The sequence below is a fragment of the Sapajus apella genome, unplaced genomic scaffold, assembly GCF_009761245.1.
Source record: "Sapajus apella isolate SASKATOON/1434 unplaced genomic scaffold, GSC_monkey_1.0 scaffold9, whole genome shotgun sequence".
Classification (NCBI taxonomy): Eukaryota; Metazoa; Chordata; class Mammalia; order Primates; family Cebidae; genus Sapajus; species Sapajus apella.
This window is the reverse complement of record NW_022436949.1, coordinates 7140218-7159152: the sequence shown is the minus strand read 5'-3', so window position 1 is coordinate 7159152 and position 18935 is coordinate 7140218. Positions and strand designations below refer to the sequence as shown.

Below are 18935 nucleotides of genomic sequence, written 5' to 3'. Positions count from 1 at the left end.
GTGTGTGTGTGTGTGTGTGTGTGTGTGTGTGTGTGTGTGTGTGTGATTGCAGACTGGAAGGAATGAGAAAAAGGGGAATTGGAAGAGAATGATAATAAATGGAGTGAACTTCTGAGGGTGGCAGGAGGGCTGGAGAGCGACATGATACCAGCACAGGTGGAGGAAATTGTCTTGGAAATGTACATGCTCTGCCATTGTGATAGTTAGAAAGGTGGACAGGTTGGGCTAGGTGCAAATACGTTTGTAGGTTTGATGGTGGGAAGTTAAAAAGCTTTTATCAAGTGGTTTCTGTTTTCTATCTAAAAAGAAGGTCTTTGCAGAGGAAGGGCAGTGGTTGGTTGGGAGGCTTGAGTGAAGTCTGTAAGCATGTCAACAGCCCCTCGCCAGGAGTGGGAGAGCCTCCTGATGAAACATATAAAGAGGAGTGTTAATAGCAGTAAGAATCCAGCTGAGGTAGCAGTTGGGCTGCTAGTCCTGATCCTGTGGTATTGTTTCTCACCAGGACAACTCAGCATCTGGAGTAATGCCAAGAAGATGAAGTTTGAGGCTTATTTACATTTTAGTGGGAGTCTGGAAAAGTAGGAGAATAAAGAAAGGAAGGAAGGAAGATAACAGCATGTGAACCATGGTCAAAATGATGTACAGAGTCTACGCTAGATAACCGAGGATATAAAGAGAGTGGGGCTGGGGCATTGGAGATTTTCATGGGATATGGGTCAGAAAATGGTTGTATGAAGTTAAGTTATTGGAAGTAAATCAGCCCTGGGTAGTGACAAAGTTTAGCTTATGGCCATGGAAGTGAGCGATGGGAAGTAGAAGGGATTATTCCCTGGAGATGAGGAGGTCAATGAACTCATAGGACCTGGTGTTAGATTAGATATTAACATTAAACTGAAATCCCACAAGATGATGGCAGAGCCTGGCTTGATGAGGAAGACTGACTCAATTGATAGTTTATTCTGAATGAGAGGGTAGACTTGGTATGACTTGTGTCTCAAAGGCGGGTGCTTTTTACATGAGGAGAAAAAGTGAGCCTGACATAGCGGCTTTGATCAAGGAGAAAGCAGACATTCCCATGTCCTCCAGCTGTGCCCTGCAGACTTTAAGCACATGAGATAGGAGGGGAACAAGCAACGTCTACTAGAAGGGTAGATGTTGTCCAGTGGAGAGCATCTGTCCAGTTTCCAAGTAGAGCCCATTTTCAGTTAAGAGAACAAGATGAAAGGAGGGTATGCTGAAGAAATTGAGGCAGTAGAGAGGTTGTTCATGCTAGTAATACTGGAGGAAATAAAGATCGGAAGGACATTATTGTCTAAGAATGATAGTGATGGTGGTTTAGCTGTCTTCAAAGTTTTAGCCCAACTACAGCAATCCCCAGCAGCTAGGCTGTTAGGAGGAGTCAGATTGAAGTAATTCTGATATTTCAGATACTCCTGGTTTCCGGAGGATGAGTGTTTCTGGTCTTTCTCTGTCAGGAAGGAGCATCTGTGAGTGACCTGCCTCTCTCTTATTGTCAGGTTCCAGGTTCTAGGAGAAAACTCTTGGAATTTGGGGAAAGTAACTTGTGCTTACCCGCTCCAGTTCCCAGATCTGAAAGCTACTATCTCTTTGTGTCTTAAGGCATTTCCTAAAACACCTTTAAATACAAGTCAACAAACCTAAAGATCTGAATAGTTGTCGGTTTTCACGTAGCACCTCTCTATTAAGAAAAGTCTGTAGTAGAAAGAATGAGCTTTAGAATCAGAAAGACGCTGGTTCAAATCTCCCCTGTGCTACCAACCTATGGTAGGGCTTTAGACACCTTACTTTACTAAACTTTTTGAGTACCAAGTTCCCTAACTTTAAAATGGATCAGATAATAGCTACTTTGAAAGCAGGGAGTGAGAATTAAATTAGAAAATCTAGGTAAAATGTTCCACATGAACAATAGCACCTAGGCATTCAGTCAAACTGATAGTTCCTAGTGTTCTAAATTCATAATTAGGTTTTTAAATCTTTATTTTATGTATCCCTTATTTCCTAAATAAAACTGTTCTCAGCCAGGAATGGTGGCTCACACCTGTAATCCCAAAACATTGGTAAACTGAAGTGGGAGGATCACATGAGGCCAGGAATTTGAGACTATCCTGAGCAATATGGTGAGACCCTGTCTTTATTTAAAAAAAAAAATTTAAAAAAAAAAAATAAGTTACCTGGCATGGTATAATTCCAGGTACTGAGGAGGCTGTAGCAGGAGGATCCTTTGAGCCCAGGAGTTTGAGATTATTATAGTGAGCTATAATTGTGCCACTATACCCTCATCTCTTTTAAAACACACACACACACACACACAAACAACAACAACAACAACAAAGAAAAAAACCATAAAAGTAAAATAAAATGGTTCTAAGAGTTACCTAATACCAGCTTTTATTGTAGGGCTCATGTATTTATTTTGTCGGCTTTTTATAGTTATGGGGTGGGGGGAGAGAGTCTTTCATTGTTCTCTTGAGAAGGTAGCACATTTTTGCCTTCAGTTTTTTTTACAATTGTTAATGAGTTCATTGAAAGTTCAGTTGTCTCGCCTTTTCATTTTTCTCTTACTTGCTTTCTTCTGAAAGCATATGTCAATACTTTTTTTTTCCCCAAATTTTCACTCATTCAGATTTGCCTTATTCTCCTTGCTAACTTCCTCTTTTTCAAAACTATGTTGCTGTTATTCTGATTCGGATTTTAAAATTTCCTCTGTGTTTAATACTAATGGGATGATTTCTACATCTGATTGTGGAAGGAATAAGGAAGGGCATTATATTTGGGCAGAATAAATCTGTGTTTCTACTTTAAAATGAGTAAGAAAGGTAATGGATACTTATAGTACTTTGAACACAAAATTTATGTTAGAAATGAACCAAGAACTTGAATCTGGTAAAAATTACTTTGGGCAAGGCTGGCAGCAGTAAGATGGGCTTTAGCCCTTAAAGCTCAAAATGCGAATACACAGATTTCCACAGTTTACTGTGATGTCTGTATGGTTCTGTGTTTTAAGGTACAAATAAAACATATCTTCAGAAATTGAAGTACAAATCCGGGTATCAAAGAATATCTCCTAAAATCATCACTAGGCAATCATAGCTATAATTCTTCACCTCTACTGCCTCAGTATGAAGCAATTTCATAGCAGCCTGATTTATTTTGTGTAACATTCATCATATAGGTAGTCACTAATTATGTGTTCAACTTGCTCTTACCCTTAAGATCCATGGGAACAGGGGATGGGGCTAGTTCAGTACCTGACACTTAGTCCTTAGTGTGTCTTTGTAGAATTGAATTAGACTGTAGACTTTATAGTTCTGTTATTTCCAACTACTCCTTGAACAAAACAGAAAATTCTACCAGTACCTCAAAATCAATTCATCTATAACCTAACTTGTCATGTTCCACATAAAACCTGATTTTCATGTTCTCATTTTGGGTTAATGATACCACCATTTTCCCAGTCACCCAGGCTTGACACCTTTACACTATGCCAGCTTTAATCATCATGAAGTACAGTTTTGATTATTTCACACCTTTCAGAAACATTTGATGGCAGTTCCTCAGCCTCAAATCCAAACTCCCACAGCCTGCCTTCCTGACCTTATTTTTCCCCTTCCTCCAGTGCGCACCATATGCTGCTGTCAGAGCATGACTGCTGGGCCCCTGTGGGCATCATACGGTGTTCCAGGCACTACTCACTGGCTCCTCATGGCCTCAGGTCCATTTATGCTGGCTTCTCCTGAAAGAAAAATCCTGTCAAATTACCGTTATTATTCCCTAGCTCCTTCCCCTCTTTTTTTTTTAATTCTTGTTGAATTAAGCATTTTCATTATCTGAAATCATTTCATTCTCTGTTCAAAAACTTCATAAGGAAAAAAGCTATTTAAAGGTCAGTTATTCACTAATAAGAAAATACTAAAACAAATCTAAAACAAATCCTAATGTATTTTCAATGAGAAGCAAGCATTTGTCAAGATTAAGCTTGTCAAACTTCACTCAGAATAAAGTGAAGCTCTTATAGGTGACAAGTGAGACTTCCACCCAGAAGGGGAGGTGGTGTGCCATGTAATTAACCTTTTCCTCCCTGGGTTACTCTGTGATTAAAGAATCATGGGTGTTCACTGTGTGTGATAGTCACATTTTGTTAAATGTCATTATCACTTCACATCTACATATGTATTTAAATAGATACATTTTTCCCCTTGACATTCTGTGATTTTGCAACTGAAGGCATCTGTTCAGCACCCTAGACCCTACATAACACACAAGGTCGACTGTGGTAGCATTCTTTTTGCCAGGGAGTCAATGCTCGTTTTTAAATTTTGCTTTCTTAGATAATTTTAGAATAGGTCAGAGTGAACAAGCTCATCAGAGTGGTGCACTTGAATACTTACATGCCAGACATTTTAACAATCATTTACCACCGAAAGAATGATTAAGTAGTGTCTTTCTTTAGCACCATGTGGTGGAATAATTGCTAAGCTGCTGGAAGTCATAAACCAATTGCTCACTCTGTAGCTAATAGCTGTAAGTGGTCATGGAAAAGTCTTCATTCAGTGTCCTCATGGATGAAATAAGGACTTGGCTTATTTCACTTACTATATTTTGGAGATGGTCCATATCAATAATTTGAATATGCCTTATTATTTTACATTACAACATAGTCTGGTATATGGATATCATAGTTTATTTAATCTCTTGTAGATGGACATTTAGTTTGTTTCTAGTCTCCTATTATAATAAACAATATAATGGACATCCTTTTACATATGTTTTTCCACACAAGTAAGTTATACACATAGAATGACTTTCTCAGAGAAAAATTATTTCATTATGTGATATGTGCAATCTTTTCTCTTTAAAAAAAACTTAGTTTTTAGAGGAGAGGTCTCGCTGTGTTGCCTAGGCCGGTCTCAAACTCCTGGCCTCAAGCGATCCACCCACCTTGGCCTTCCAGAGTGCCAGGATTATAGGCATGAGCCACCACAGTTGGCCACAATTTTATTTCTGTTAAAAATTGCTAAATTATTTGCCAAAGTGATTACATTCGTTTTACATTTTCAGCAACAAATGTGTGAAGTGACCTGTTTCCCAACCCTTTGCCGATACTGATTTATCATAATTTTTCATTGTTGCTATGCTGTTATTTGAAAATGATCTCTCACTGATGAATTTGGAATATCTTTAATTATGAATGAGGTTGAAGATTACATCACATTTAAAACATGATTTATTTTTATGATGGTGTCTTAGTCCATTCAGTCTGCTATAAAAAATATCATAAACTGAGTAGCTTATAAAGAACAGAAGTTTATTTCTCACAGTTCTGGAATCTAGAAAGTCCAAAATCAAGATGCCAGCAGATTGGGTGTTCAATGAGGTCTGTAACCTTCTAGCTTTGTCCTCATATTGTGGAAGGGACAAGGGCAGCTCTCTAGAGTCCCTTTTATAAAAGTGCTAACCCCATTAATGAAGGCTCTGCCCTTAAGATCTCATCACCTCCCAAAGCCCTTTCTCTTAATACCATCACCTTGAAATTAGGATTCTAACATATAAACCTGGGGTTGGGGGTGGACACAACAATTCAGATCGTAGAAGATGGGTTCCCTAAACAAATAGTTTGCCCTTTTCTTGGTCTGTTTCTTACCTAGTTATAAGCATTCTTTATTTTAAGAAAATCAGTCCTAGGAATGCCCAAATTTTAAATATTTTTTCCAGCTTATCCTTTCATTGTTTATGTGTACACTTTGTTGTTATTTGATTTTTTATTATTTTTAATAGAAACAAAGTCTTGCTACATTGCCCAGGCTGGTTTCAAATTCCTCGGCTTAAGTGATTCTCTTACCTTGGCTTCACGAAGTGCTGAGGGTACAGGCATGAGCTACCACACCTGTCCTATTTGATTTTTACATATTTATATTACTTTTGGATTTTTTTAGAAATATTTTCCCATTCCAGAACTATTGAAAATATACTTTTCCACATTCTCTGCTTTAGTTTTATACTTTAATCTTTTAATGTTGAAATATTTGATCCGTTTGGAATTTATTTTGATATAAATAACAAGGTGAGATCCAAACAGACTGTTGCTATTGCTAGACAGTAGTTATTGAACACATTTTTAAAATCTTCTTCTGATTTGAAATGCCACCTTTATCATAAATTTACTTGTCATGTATATTTGTTATAAATCACCAATAGTAGTGCATGTTACACTATTATTATTATTATTGAAACAAGGTCTCATTTTGTCACCCAGTCTGCAACGCAGTCGCTCAACTATGGGTCACTGCAGCCACAACTTCCTGGGCTCCGGTTATCCCCCCGACGTCAACCCCTTGTGTAGCTGGGACGACAGGCATGTACCATCATACTGGCTATTTTTTTTTTTGAGAGACAGGGTCTCACTATTTTACCCAGGCCAGTCTTGAACTCTTGGGTTCAAGTGATCCTCCTGCCTCAGTCTCCCAAATTGGTGGGATTACAGGCATGAGCCACAACACCCAGCCTCTATTGCACATTATTACCCAAATTTATTTCACCATAGAACCGCTTCCTCTACCCCCTTTCCCTAAACAGGTACACATACACACAGAGCTTCTTATAGGACTAGTGTTCTGTGGTGAACACTTTGGGAAATGCTGTCTTATATATTGAATTTTTTTTTAATGTGATATGTCTTATTTTGTAATGACAAATTCATCCATGATATGGTTACTCTTAAATCTTGTGCCTTAATAGGTTTATATTCCAAAAATGATTGTACCTTTTTAATTTGAGTAGACAATTAAATGAGCAGAGAAGTAACTTTTTTATCCTGAATCGTCTTACAACAGAATCTAAATCATAAGAAATTTGGAAATTAAGAATTAATAACAACATGATATAATTTGTCATTGTATATTTATATTACTATTTTTGCTGGTTGTGTTTATAGTTAAAATTCAATAATATTTTCGTGACATCGAAGAATAGATTTTTTTTAAGCTGGAGAGTTTGTAGAATAATAATCCTTTATTTCATAAATGTCATCTCTATAATCCCATTTAGTGTAAGACATGAAATTATTTAGATTCAAATTTGGTAACAATGTAATAAATTGTGTAGTAATTTTCATTTACACATTCTAATGTAGCTACAAAACATTTTTCACTTAAACTTTGAAAATATAGCCTTATTTTTTGATGTTGGTCATGGGATTTTTTTTTTTTTTTTTTTTTTGAGACATAGAGTCTTGCTCTGTCCAGACACCAGGCTGGAGTGCAGTGGCGCAATCTTGGCTCACTGCAGCCTCCGCCTCCCGGGTTCAATCAATTCTCCTGCCTCAGCCTCCCGAGTAGCTGGGACTACAGGTGCGCACCACAGCACCCAGCTGAGTTTTGTATTTTTTAGTAGGGACGGGGTTTCACCATGTTGGCCAGGATGGTCTCGATCTCTTGACCTCATGATCTGCCAGCCTCAGCCTCCCAAAGTGCTGGGATTACAGGTGTGATCCACTGTGCCCGGCCTTGATCATGGGATTTTTTTGAGACAGGATCTAGCTATGTTACCCAGGCTATAGTGCAGCGGCGGGATCTTAGCTCACCGCAGCCTCTGCCTCCTGGGCTCCAGCAAGCCTTATGTTTTATCCAGAGCAACTAAAAGGATTACCTTGTGACCTGTACTCTAAGTGTAAGATGGATACTACAGATCTAAGCCTATTCAAGATAGGAAGAAGGAGGTTGTAACATAATGATAGCAGTCATAGCTGTCGTAATTCCAGGCCATATTTAAGATAGGAAGAGGAAGAGTGGTTACAGATATGCCTTATTAGATAGAAATGCATCACGTGTCCACCCCTAGTTTAGCTGCAAGGGAGCCACAGAGAGAAATTTTAGCTTTCCTAGCCTCTGTAGGAAGGAAGAATAAGGTAGGGAATGAATGTGTTGCGTTGACCAATCAGCAATATTTGCTATATTAGTGAACAAGAATAGTCATCAAAATATTAAAAACATGAATTGTTAATATTTTTGAGTCCTTACATGTAGGGTGCACTGTGCTAAGCTCTATACCTTGCTTAATCTTCACAATAGTCTTCTGAGGATAAATACTGTTATCCTCATCTTATAGGTGTGAGGAGGCACAAGGAGATTGGGGTGATCTTTAAGGAGCACACAGCTGATAAGAGTAAGAAGCAAGATTCAAGTCCAGGAGTTTCGCTCTTTAACTTTGTTCTTAAGTGCTTTATTTTAAGGAAAAAAGTACAATAACAAAATTTCCTTTTTTTGTAAAAATATTCTAATTTTTCCTTCTAACTTATAACAAATATATTTAATGAAATTTGTATAAATCATGAAGAATAAGAGTGAAAAAAACAGAAATATTAACCTATTTGGGTTTTTCCCCATAAAATTCCGCTTCTTATGATTGAGCCGGTCACTTAATTACAGCATGAAAGACAACTGTTCTGATTATCATTTTATCAGTTAAATCCTAATGAAAATTGGGCTTTCTAACTCCCTTGACTCAAATAAGTTTTCAGTTTCACATCTGGATTAAGACAAGTTCAAAGACTTTGTTTGAAGTCATTCCTGTCTTTTTGCTGTCTGGTTTAAGTAGTATTTTGCGCTTTGTTCTAGCTGGTTAAAGACTGAACTGGGTTACCAAGAGAAGCTGTATAATCTTTTCCCCAAAAATCTCTATAACCAGAATCATAGAGGAATAATTCATGTAATTATGTTAGGGCATTTGTGTGTGTGTGCGTGCGTGCGTGTGTGTGGTTTTCTTCTTAATGGGTTAAACAATAAGCCTATGAATTTTGTTTATCGACTGCACACTTTTAGCCTTTGGGGAAACTGAGCTTTCCTTCCCCATTCCCACTTCAAATTCCAGATTATAATCTTTATGTCACTTACTACTGCTGAAATAATATAAAATGTTGCTTGGCACAGTGGCTCACACCTATAATACCAGCACTTTGATAGGCTGAAGTGGGCAGATTGCCTGAGCTCAGGAGTACAAGACCAGCCTGGGCAACATGGCGAAACCCTGTCTGTACTAAAAATATAAAAAATTAGCCGGGCGTGGTGGCACATGCCTATATCCCGGCTATTTGGGAGGCTGAAGCAAGAGAATCCCTTGAACCTAGAAGGCAGAGGTCTCCATGAACTGAGATTGCTCCACTTCAATATAGCCTGGGCGACAGAGGTGTTTTCAAATAATAATTATTATAATAATTATATATATATGTATATATATGTGTGTGTTTATATATATATTATATACATACAGTGGTTTGACTTAAGGAAAGTATGTCAGGAGGCAATGGGGAGTAAAAGGAGGAGCTATAAAAGCACACGCAAAGTAAACACAATTGAAAATGGTCATAGGTTGAGAATAGTCATTTCCTCCTAAGAGCACCTTTACCTATTAGTTTGCCTTGTGCATTACCCTCAGCTCTCTTTTCTTGTCACTACACACCGTCTCCCTAAGAGAGCTCACACTCTACCACAATATCAATAACCAAAATAACAAAGATTCACTATTAGTAAGCTCTTCATATGTGCCAGGCACTCTACTGAGCATTGTACGTGATTTATCTCTTTCAATCCTTCCAATATTTTATGAAATAGGTGCTATTCTTCTTGCCCTTTCAACACTGAGGGGGAATAAATGAAGGTTATAGAGACTAAGTAATTTGCCCAAAGTAACACTGATTGTTAGTTGGGACGCCATTGGTTTGCATCTAAATGGATGAATTCAAAACTTGCGTCGTTCTCTACCACTTTACTAAGTTTGTACTCCTTCCCATAGTTTCAGGTACACCCTATGTTTCTGAGTTGAATGTGTTAGTATAACCTATTCCTCTTTCCCAAGTTTTAATCCTGTGACTCTCTCAGCCCTCCAGACACCTTGAATCACTTTGTGGTTGTATATTTCATGAACATTTCAACTTAACATATCCAAAATTGAACTCCTCACTAGATCCAACTCATTCTGCCACCAAACAGAGACAGTTCTGTGCTTGCCAAATAATATCAATATATATCCGACTGGCAGAGCCAAATGCCTGGAAATCAGCCTTAACTTTATTTATTTATAATATTCATATCCACACAGACCAAGATTTCTCCATGTCTCTTCCTTTCTCTTTTCTATTTTCTCCACCACTTCTATAACTTACTTGGACCTTGTAATCACATTTTGTCTAGATTTAAATCACTAAGCATGTCTGTCTCTCTCTTTTTTTTTTTTTTTTTTTTTTTTTTGCCTCTAGTCTTGTCTCTTCTCAAAATATTCTTTCTAAAGTAGAAATTGACCATGTTTCTTCCTAGCTTAAAATGACTTCACGGCTCCTTTAAAGTCTAAACTCCATAGCATGGTATATTCAGCCCTTGGTGAGCTGACCCTGGCTCTCTCTTCACCTTTACCTCACAGCACTACCCCTTCTATCTCTTCCTGCTCACATCCATTGCACATTCTTCAGGAACCCCTGCCTTATACAGCTTTCCGAACAAGTTTAGCTGGGTGTTGTCTCTTTGGGCAGCCCTGGTACTCTTAAATCAGTTCTTTAAGTCTCAGGTATTCTGAGCCTTCTGAGACTGTTGTTCCTTCTCTCTCTGCCCCATGCAACGTGCCCACCACCCTGTGCTACATGCTGAATATCTCTGCCATAATATTCATCCGGTTGTGTTGTATTATTTTTACCTGTCACCCTCCCCTTCTCAGACGTAAGCACCTTTAGATCAATAATCAACCTCTTCCTTCACATTCTCTTCCTCAGTCAACTTCTTTCTCTTTCAAGAAAATTTTTAACTATCTTGTATTTATCAATGTCTGCAAATTCCTAAATTAAATATAATAGGCTTATAGCATGATAAAATATGTTCTCCCTAACTCCCCTCAGTCTTCTTCCATTTCCCAGAGGCAATCACTTTTAACTCTTAGTTATTTCTTCTGGTATGTATGTGTTTCCTATTTATAGATAATTACATAGACTGTGATTTATCAGTATTTTAGGCATTACTGAGTTCCTGATTTAGTTCCCTAATGCCCTGTCACTGCTAACTCTCACCTTGTGTACCCCTATTCCTTTACTCTATTGTCTTTCATTATAATTATATCACAGTTGATGGTCAACAGAATGGCCAGTGTTTATAATAGTGGCACTATGTAAATATACCCCATTTTCTTTATTTTTCTTTTTTTTTTAATTTTAAGTTGTTTATTTTTTCACCTCAGCTTTCAATGTTCCTTACTTTCTGCCTTAGTTTGTTCCTGCTGCTATAATCAAAACACCTTAGACTGGGCAATTTATAAACAACAAAAATTTATTTCTTGTAGTTCTGAAGGCTGGAAAGTACGAGATCATGATGCCAGCAAATTTTATGCCTGGTGATAGCTCACTCTCTGCCCCATAGATGGTGTCTTGCTGCTGTGTCCTCATGTGGTGGAAGGGACTAAGATTCCTCCAGCCTCTTTTATGAGGCCACTGATCCCATTCATGAGATTTCTGCCTTCATGACCTAATCACCTTATAAAGATCCTACCTTTTAATACCATTACATTGGAGGTCAAGTCTAGCATATTCAGACTACAGCATTTCCTATCGGACAATCTTGTTGTTTCTAGATTAATACAGACTTTTCAAAAAGTTTGTTTAGTATTTGTGCATACATACCTGATACTGTATTATCCAAACTTTTTATTAGATCTGGGGAATAATCAGCAATCGTTTTGCAAATGGTCGAATACAATACATTTGCTATTGGTTCTATGGCCACCCCTTTGTCCCACAGCCCAGTTTCATCCCGGGTGATCCGCGTGATGTGAACTGGCTGCTCTGAGACTGGGACATCGTGGGAATTCATTTGCCACTTTGCTTTCTTGATTCCTTCTCCTTTTCTGGATTCCATGTTTTCCTACTATTCTACCCCTCTTTTTTTGGTTTTGTAAAAGTACATCTTCCAGTCTCTTTCTAAGAAGGCATGTATAGACACATGTTTGAAAAATGTCCATTTTCTATCCATGATTAATTAGCAATATAATCATTTCTTCACTGGAAATAGTTTTACTTCAGATTTGGGAAGCCATTTCTTGCCTATCTTTTGGAATTCAGTGTTGCCATTAAGAATTCCAGTCCTAGTCTTATTTCCTTCCTACGTATTTTACCTGTTTTCATTTGTTTACTTACTTTCAGTATTCTAGAACTTTCGAGGATCTTCTTTGTATCCTTAGTTATCTAAAATTTCAGTACTGTACCTTGGCTGAAGAAAATGGAGTAAGGAAAGAGAGTTCCTACTGGATGACGGACTTATCTTTTTACTCCTATCCTTTAAATTTAGGTTGTTTCCAAGGTGCCACCTCTCCTAATTCAGGCATATACTTTTCCAGAGTGCTGAATAAGTATTTTTTACAATATGGAAATGACTTCCAAAAATATCACCCACGTTTTTGTCTGAATATGAGGCCAGAATTTCCAGCTGTCTTCCAGAAGTTATCTGGAAGTCCCTGCTAGCACCTTCCATTAGCAGGTCCAAAAGGAAACCCATTATGTTTTCCAATCTTTGTTCCCCATCAAAATCAATAATATTTAAATTTCATATTTTGTTTTCCACCAGCCATGGGCCTCAGAGATCTCAGACGTGTCCTTAGCAGCTCGGCCCCCTTTGGATTCCTAAGACCTATTGATTCTACTTTAGAAATGTCCTTAACTCTCCCTTCTCCATTTCCTTTGACACAGTGCAGTTTTTTAAAATACTATTTACAAATTAAGGTGATAATGTTATTTAGATATAGAAAAGCTTTGCGTTTTACAGTTAGTCTATTAACAGTTTTCACAGCAGAGGAGAAACTATAAATATTTTTAATATAAATTACTGCTGGAGAAATTGAATTCTGTTCTAGAAGAAAAAATGACTAATTTTAACTTCTCTGGCCTGTGTTAAACTATTGTAAATGTAAATCATTTAAACACCTTATTACACCTCATTTTTTGTTTTTATTCTGACTTTTTGCCTTCGTACTTGTTATTCCTTTTGCCAAGAATGCTATTCCCTTTCCAGTCCCTGCCATGAGTAACTCCTACTTATTCTTCAAGTCATCATTTACCAGGAAGCTGTACTTCTCCAGTAACTCATATATACACTTCTCTGCTTCTGAGAACAGAAATGCTTTTGTGTTAACCCTTGCAGCCTAGATAACTTAGTGCCTAGTAACATCCTGGCACACAGTACCATATGCATGAGTCTTGGGTATCTTTAGTGCCTACTAACATCCTGGCACATAGTACCATATGCCAGGTGAACATGTGTTGGTTGAATGTTCTAAATGCATTTTTAACATTTGGAAGAACATCTTTATATGTCCCCATCTTACACTTTGGTTTATTTCAGGAGTGTATTTGTACTTCAAGTCAGAGTTTTTCTTAAAAATGATGTTATACCTAATAAAGAAAATAATAGAATACACTATAAAAGACTTCCTTCGGCCATGCACAGTGGCTCATGCCTGTAATCCCAGCACTTTTGGAAGCCCAGGTGGGTGGATCACCTGAGATCAGGAGTTCGAGACCAGCCTGGCCAACATGGTGAAACCCTGTCTCTAGTAAAAATACAAAAATTAATTGGGTGTGGTGATGCGCTTCTGTAATTCCAGCTAATTGGGAGGCTGAGGCAGGATAATTGCTTGAACCCAGGAGACAGATGTTGCAGTAAGCCTAGGCACTACACTCCAGTCTGGGTGACAGAGCGAGACTCCATCTCAAACAAACAAACATACACATAAACACACACAAATAAGCTTCCTTCATTTGTACTATTTCTAAAACAGTGCTTGAAACATTCAATAATAAGCAGGTATTTCATACACACCCTATAATTTACTATGAATTTTATCTGTGAATTTGTTTCCCTATACTTTTATATCACGTAGCAATTTACCAAGTGCTTTCATTTGTGTTATCTCATTTGATTCCCTCATTAACCCGAGACAGATATTTTCTGTATTGCATATGTCAGGAATGATTATGTAAATAATAGTCCAGTGTCACACAGGTACTTAGTTGAAAGCTCAGACTAGAATGCATGTTGCTTTACCTCAGTATTGTTTTCTTCCCATTATGCATGTGGGAGTGAAGGCCAAAAATAGCCATCTGCTTTGGGGAATGAGAGCAGGGGTAGAGGTTCCATGTGGACAGTGATGGACAAGAGAAAGAATGCTTGTAGAGAATCACAGGCAGTTGCCTTTAGCTAAAGAATAGGTTGCAGCGCTTGGAAGTAAGAGATAAGATTGTAAACACAATTGAAATCATTGTTGGGGAAAGAATAAGAGTTAGGACTTTATCTGTCAGAATCCATTTGAGAGGAAAAAAGAACATTAAAAATAAAAATGAAAAAATATTGGGACTTTATATTGTAAGAACTGAGATATATTGAAACTTTGTAATGGGGGAACTGAAGATCATTTCTTTTGTAGGGCTTACTTATTGGTAATACATGGGCAGAATTAGGGAGAAACTGGAAGTAATGCGACTAGGCAACTCATGCAGTATTCCAGTAAAAAATAATTCAGTTCCATACGACCAACATAAAGCCAGTTAGAAAAGGAGCAGCAGATTAGTTCAGGAGATAATGGGAAGTTTCAGTCTATAATATTTGACAACTAAATAGATGTATGAGACAAGGGAGAAGAAATAAAGCTGTGTTGTTTCAAATGATGATGGGAACATACTCCCATCACTTCCCTGGTCCCCTGTCCATCTATGACCTTTATTCTCCTGCATAATCAACCCTTCCAGCTGACCATCTTAGTTAATTTAGTCAACATATATTTAGCTAATTTAGTCAACATATGTCTGTCGAACACTGTATATACTAGTTGCATTTTGCCAGGTGATAAATGAAATCTATAATCACTGCCCTCAGTGAGCTCATAGTTTAGCGGTAGAAACAGTCACATAAACAATATAACATTGTAAAGAATTTATTGTTATATGTATTACAGACCATTGGGACACAGAGGGGTACCCAGTTTAGGCCACGTGGGCCAGGGAAGGATTCTCAGTTCTCTGTTTTGAAGGAGGGGTAAGAGCTAGCTTGGTGAGGGAAATGAGACAGATGCTCTGTGTGGAGATAATAGCATGTTCAAAGGCATGAAGCAATAAACATGAAACTGTGTAAGTTGTTTTGTGAGCCTAAAACTGTCAGCATCTAATGCCTAAGAACAATGAGATTATTCTAATGAACCATAATACAGTTATCACACTCTGATAACTTAACATTGGTACAATGTAACTATCTGATATCAGTCTATATTCAAATTTCTCCAATTATCTCAATAATGTCATATATAACTCCTTCCAATTCAGGAGCTAATCAGGGACTGCTCTGTACTTAGTTGTCATGTCTCTTTGGTCTCCTTTAAATTAGAAGAGTTCTCTAGCCTTTTCTTCTCTCTCTCTATTTCTTCCTCTCTTTGTCTTTGATGATATTGATACATTCTTAGATCCTAGGCCAGTTGTGTCACAGAATGTCACTCACTTTGGATTTGTATGATTTTTGCCTTGCATTCAGATTCAAGTTAAATATTTTTGTGCAAAGCACTACACAGGTTAAGTTGTGCATCACTTCAGGAGGCAATTGATATCAGCGCATTCCACATTATTGGTAATGTCAAATTTGATTATTTGGGTAAGGTGGAATCTACCAGATTTCTCCATATCCTGTTCCTCCACATCCTTACACGCAATGGTTTTTGCAACCACTGACGACTCCTGCCTGAATCATTTCTTACTATGTGAACTGTAATGTGGTGAATTTTCTATTTTCCTCTTATCTTTGACATTTATTATTTGACATTCTTCTGTAGAAAGGAACTCTCTTTCCTGCATTTTGATTACTATGTATTTTTTAGTATCAGTATGGATGCATGAATCTTTTTTCCCCCCAGTGTGGAATAATCCCATTCCCATCATTATTTATTTGATACTCAGTTGTCCTAAATTTGGCCAAGGCAACATTTCAGTCTGGCTCTTCTGTCTTTTCAGCATATCACTATCTATTTTTGAGCACTTTCTGATTTTCTGGCACAACAATATGTTTCTGACTCATTTCACACTTTCTTGGCCTCAGTTCTAGAATCAGCCATTTCTGTAAGCATTCTCATTCCTTTTAGGGTGTAATGGTATGTAGAAACCAAGATCAGAGGGCGAGAGAGGTAATTAGCAACCAAGATTTGAGGGCTAGTAATGGTATCTAGAAACCAAGATCCAAAGGCTCATTGCTATCATCTTAGTGTTAAAGGTAAAGGGTTTTTTTATTGTTTTTTAGTTTTGTTTTATTTTTTAAGCTTTGAGCTTACATTAATACCTGTAAATCCAATCCAACCCTTCATGGTTCTTTTTCTTTTTCTCCAATTCCGTATTTCCATTTCCTTCCCATAGTGACCACAACAACAGCACATTTACACATCTGCCCTGTCTTTTATACACACACAGTAGTCTCGGAATCACTACATCATACCACTACCAACAACAAATTTACTGAGAAGAAAGTTGACATTTTATTTATGTTTTTTTCCCTTAAACTTTATGCCATTAAAGTACTCAAAAGTTACTTGGATTTATTCTTTTTTCCCCTCCTTTATAATTAATGCTATCAATATGAAAACATGTTCATTTGTTTCTATTTGATTTCAGTACTAGGATTTTTTTCTTTCAATCTCATGATTGCTTGAAAAAGATTTAAAATTTTAATTTTAGATTTTGAAATGTTTTCTTTTTCTTTTACTACCTTAAATATTTGAAATTGCCTGAAGTTTTTGAAGGAAAAATATATTTGAATTTGAATGTAAATTTTCAAATAGCTACTTATTTAGCTGTCTGAAATATTTCATGTATTTTAATTAAAATAGCCATCATATCAGAATTAAGTTTACAGTAAATTAACAACTTCCAAATATTCTATTTGTCACCCACCTTTTTTGATAACACCTACAAGGTTTAGTACCTTCTAAAAATGTAAAATAGAAGCAGATGGAAAAAGGGCTGATGCATATTTATATTTGTGTATCTGTTTATAAACTGTAAATGAGTATGTTATTTGTATCCTACTGCATTTTCTTTTCACCTTTTCTCTATAAAGGGATTGTGTATCAAAAGGAAAAAAAAATAAAAATTTCCAAGGAAAATAGCTTCCCATTATTTTAAATGTAGCAGTACACCAGCCATACAGTTTCATAAAGAATGCCTGCAAGTTACCTTTTCTGGACAGTTAAAAAGTCCTCAGGGTTTCCTTGAATTTGGTTTGGGCCAATAGTTCCTTTGAAGCTTTTTCTCCTGCTTTCTTTGAATAATATTTAACATTGATAACTATAAATACTTACAAATATTAGTCATAATCTGTTCTTTGTAGAGAGAATTGGCTCTGTAGCCACATCTTTCGTTAATTATATGCAGGATATCAACTTAAAATAATCTTAATGGAATGGAGTCCTTTTGATTTTAGAGAACCTCTTTTGCTTTATTTTTTATTATAGAAGATAAACTTACACATTCTGTAAAATTTTATAGTCATCTGTGTCACCTTAAGTCAGGGGATTATTATCTTCTGATGTGAAAAATCAGTTGTTGGAAGCATGTTCACAAAAGTTAGCATGGAAATATAATTTTGTCTGATAAGTTTAGACAGCAGAATCTCAGTTGGAACAAAAACACTCTCCCATACCTGGTTGATTTTAGAATAGAGGCTGATGTCTGGAAAATAGCTCATTTCTACAAAAGAATTGTGATTTATGATAACCCAAGACTTAGACATGACTAGAACCACATTCCATTTAAAGTAATTATGCCATTGGACTATAAAAGCAGTGCTCTGAAGTGAATCACTGGAACTCAGTCCTCTTTAGTGGTCAGTAACATAGGCACTAATGAGACAGATTCATTAAAAGATATTTGATTTATGAGAGAGTTAAAGTCCTGTCTTATTTTGAAATTGCTGGTTTCGTCCCGGCATCTGATCTTATTTTTCCCCTACCATCACCATCACCAGTTTCTGTGTATGCTTTGACATTGCTATGGTAACCCTAAGGGCTGATGGAATTCCCTGCATCTCTTTTCACAGAGGGTGATGAGACAGGAGTGATGGATAATCTGCTGGAGGCCTTGCAGTCCGGGGCTGCCTTCCGCGACAGAAGAAAAAGGACACTGAAGCCGAAAGGTGAACCCTATTCTTGTTTCATGTTACTTTCTAGGGAGCTATCACAAAGAAGAACCCTTTTTTTCTCATTCTTTTAAAGTCATGTGTCGAGAATGCAGTGCCGTGGGCAACAACTGTTCGGAAGTTTCATAAGTTTGCTTAATCCCTTGTACAGACAAATGTCAGGGAGATATGCATTCCAGTTGGCTGATGTCAGTAGCACATTAACAAATCAATGCACTGAACCTAGAAAATGCTGATTAGTGTGACAAGTCTCATCTAAAGAACCATATGTACCTTATCCCAGTGGAGTTTACAGTAGCATAATTAAATGGGAAGTAAAAGTCATAACATTACTGCTTCAAGTATTTCAGGGTATTGAAGCATTACTTTGCTGCCAGAAATACTTAACCTTGGAAAAAAGTATGTCTACTACTGTTTTCCTTCTTGAGATGCACAGACCTCTATATTAAGTTTCTTTTTTGTATTTTTTAACAGATGTTCGGCAGAGTCTCAGCCCAATGTCTCAGAGGCCTGTTCTGAAAGTTTGTAACCATGGTAATAAACCGTATTCATAAATTGCACATTTTTCTTATCTACTTTTATCTTATTGATCTGTGATTTTAGTAGGCTGCTGTGAAATTTTCAAGTTTCAATATAACTAAAGTAGTAAAAATGTGTGCATGTACATATTTGCCTTGGGATTGTGTATTTGTATTTTTCATCCCTATTACTTTGAGGTTGTGT

General features: G+C 37.0%; 1 protein-coding gene across 2 annotated transcripts in view; it reads left to right on the top strand.

Moving 5' to 3' along the window:
• DIAPH3 (diaphanous related formin 3) overlaps positions 1 to 18935 on the top strand; it is a 493236-nt gene that overhangs the window by 367517 nt on the left and 106784 nt on the right. For both annotated transcript variants that reach the window (XM_032277324.1, XM_032277325.1), the window contains 2 exons: positions 18114 to 18209; positions 18687 to 18746. In XM_032277324.1, the coding sequence (XP_032133215.1) occupies positions 18114 to 18209; positions 18687 to 18746 (156 nt within the window). The remainder of the gene's footprint in view (positions 1 to 18113; positions 18210 to 18686; positions 18747 to 18935) is intronic.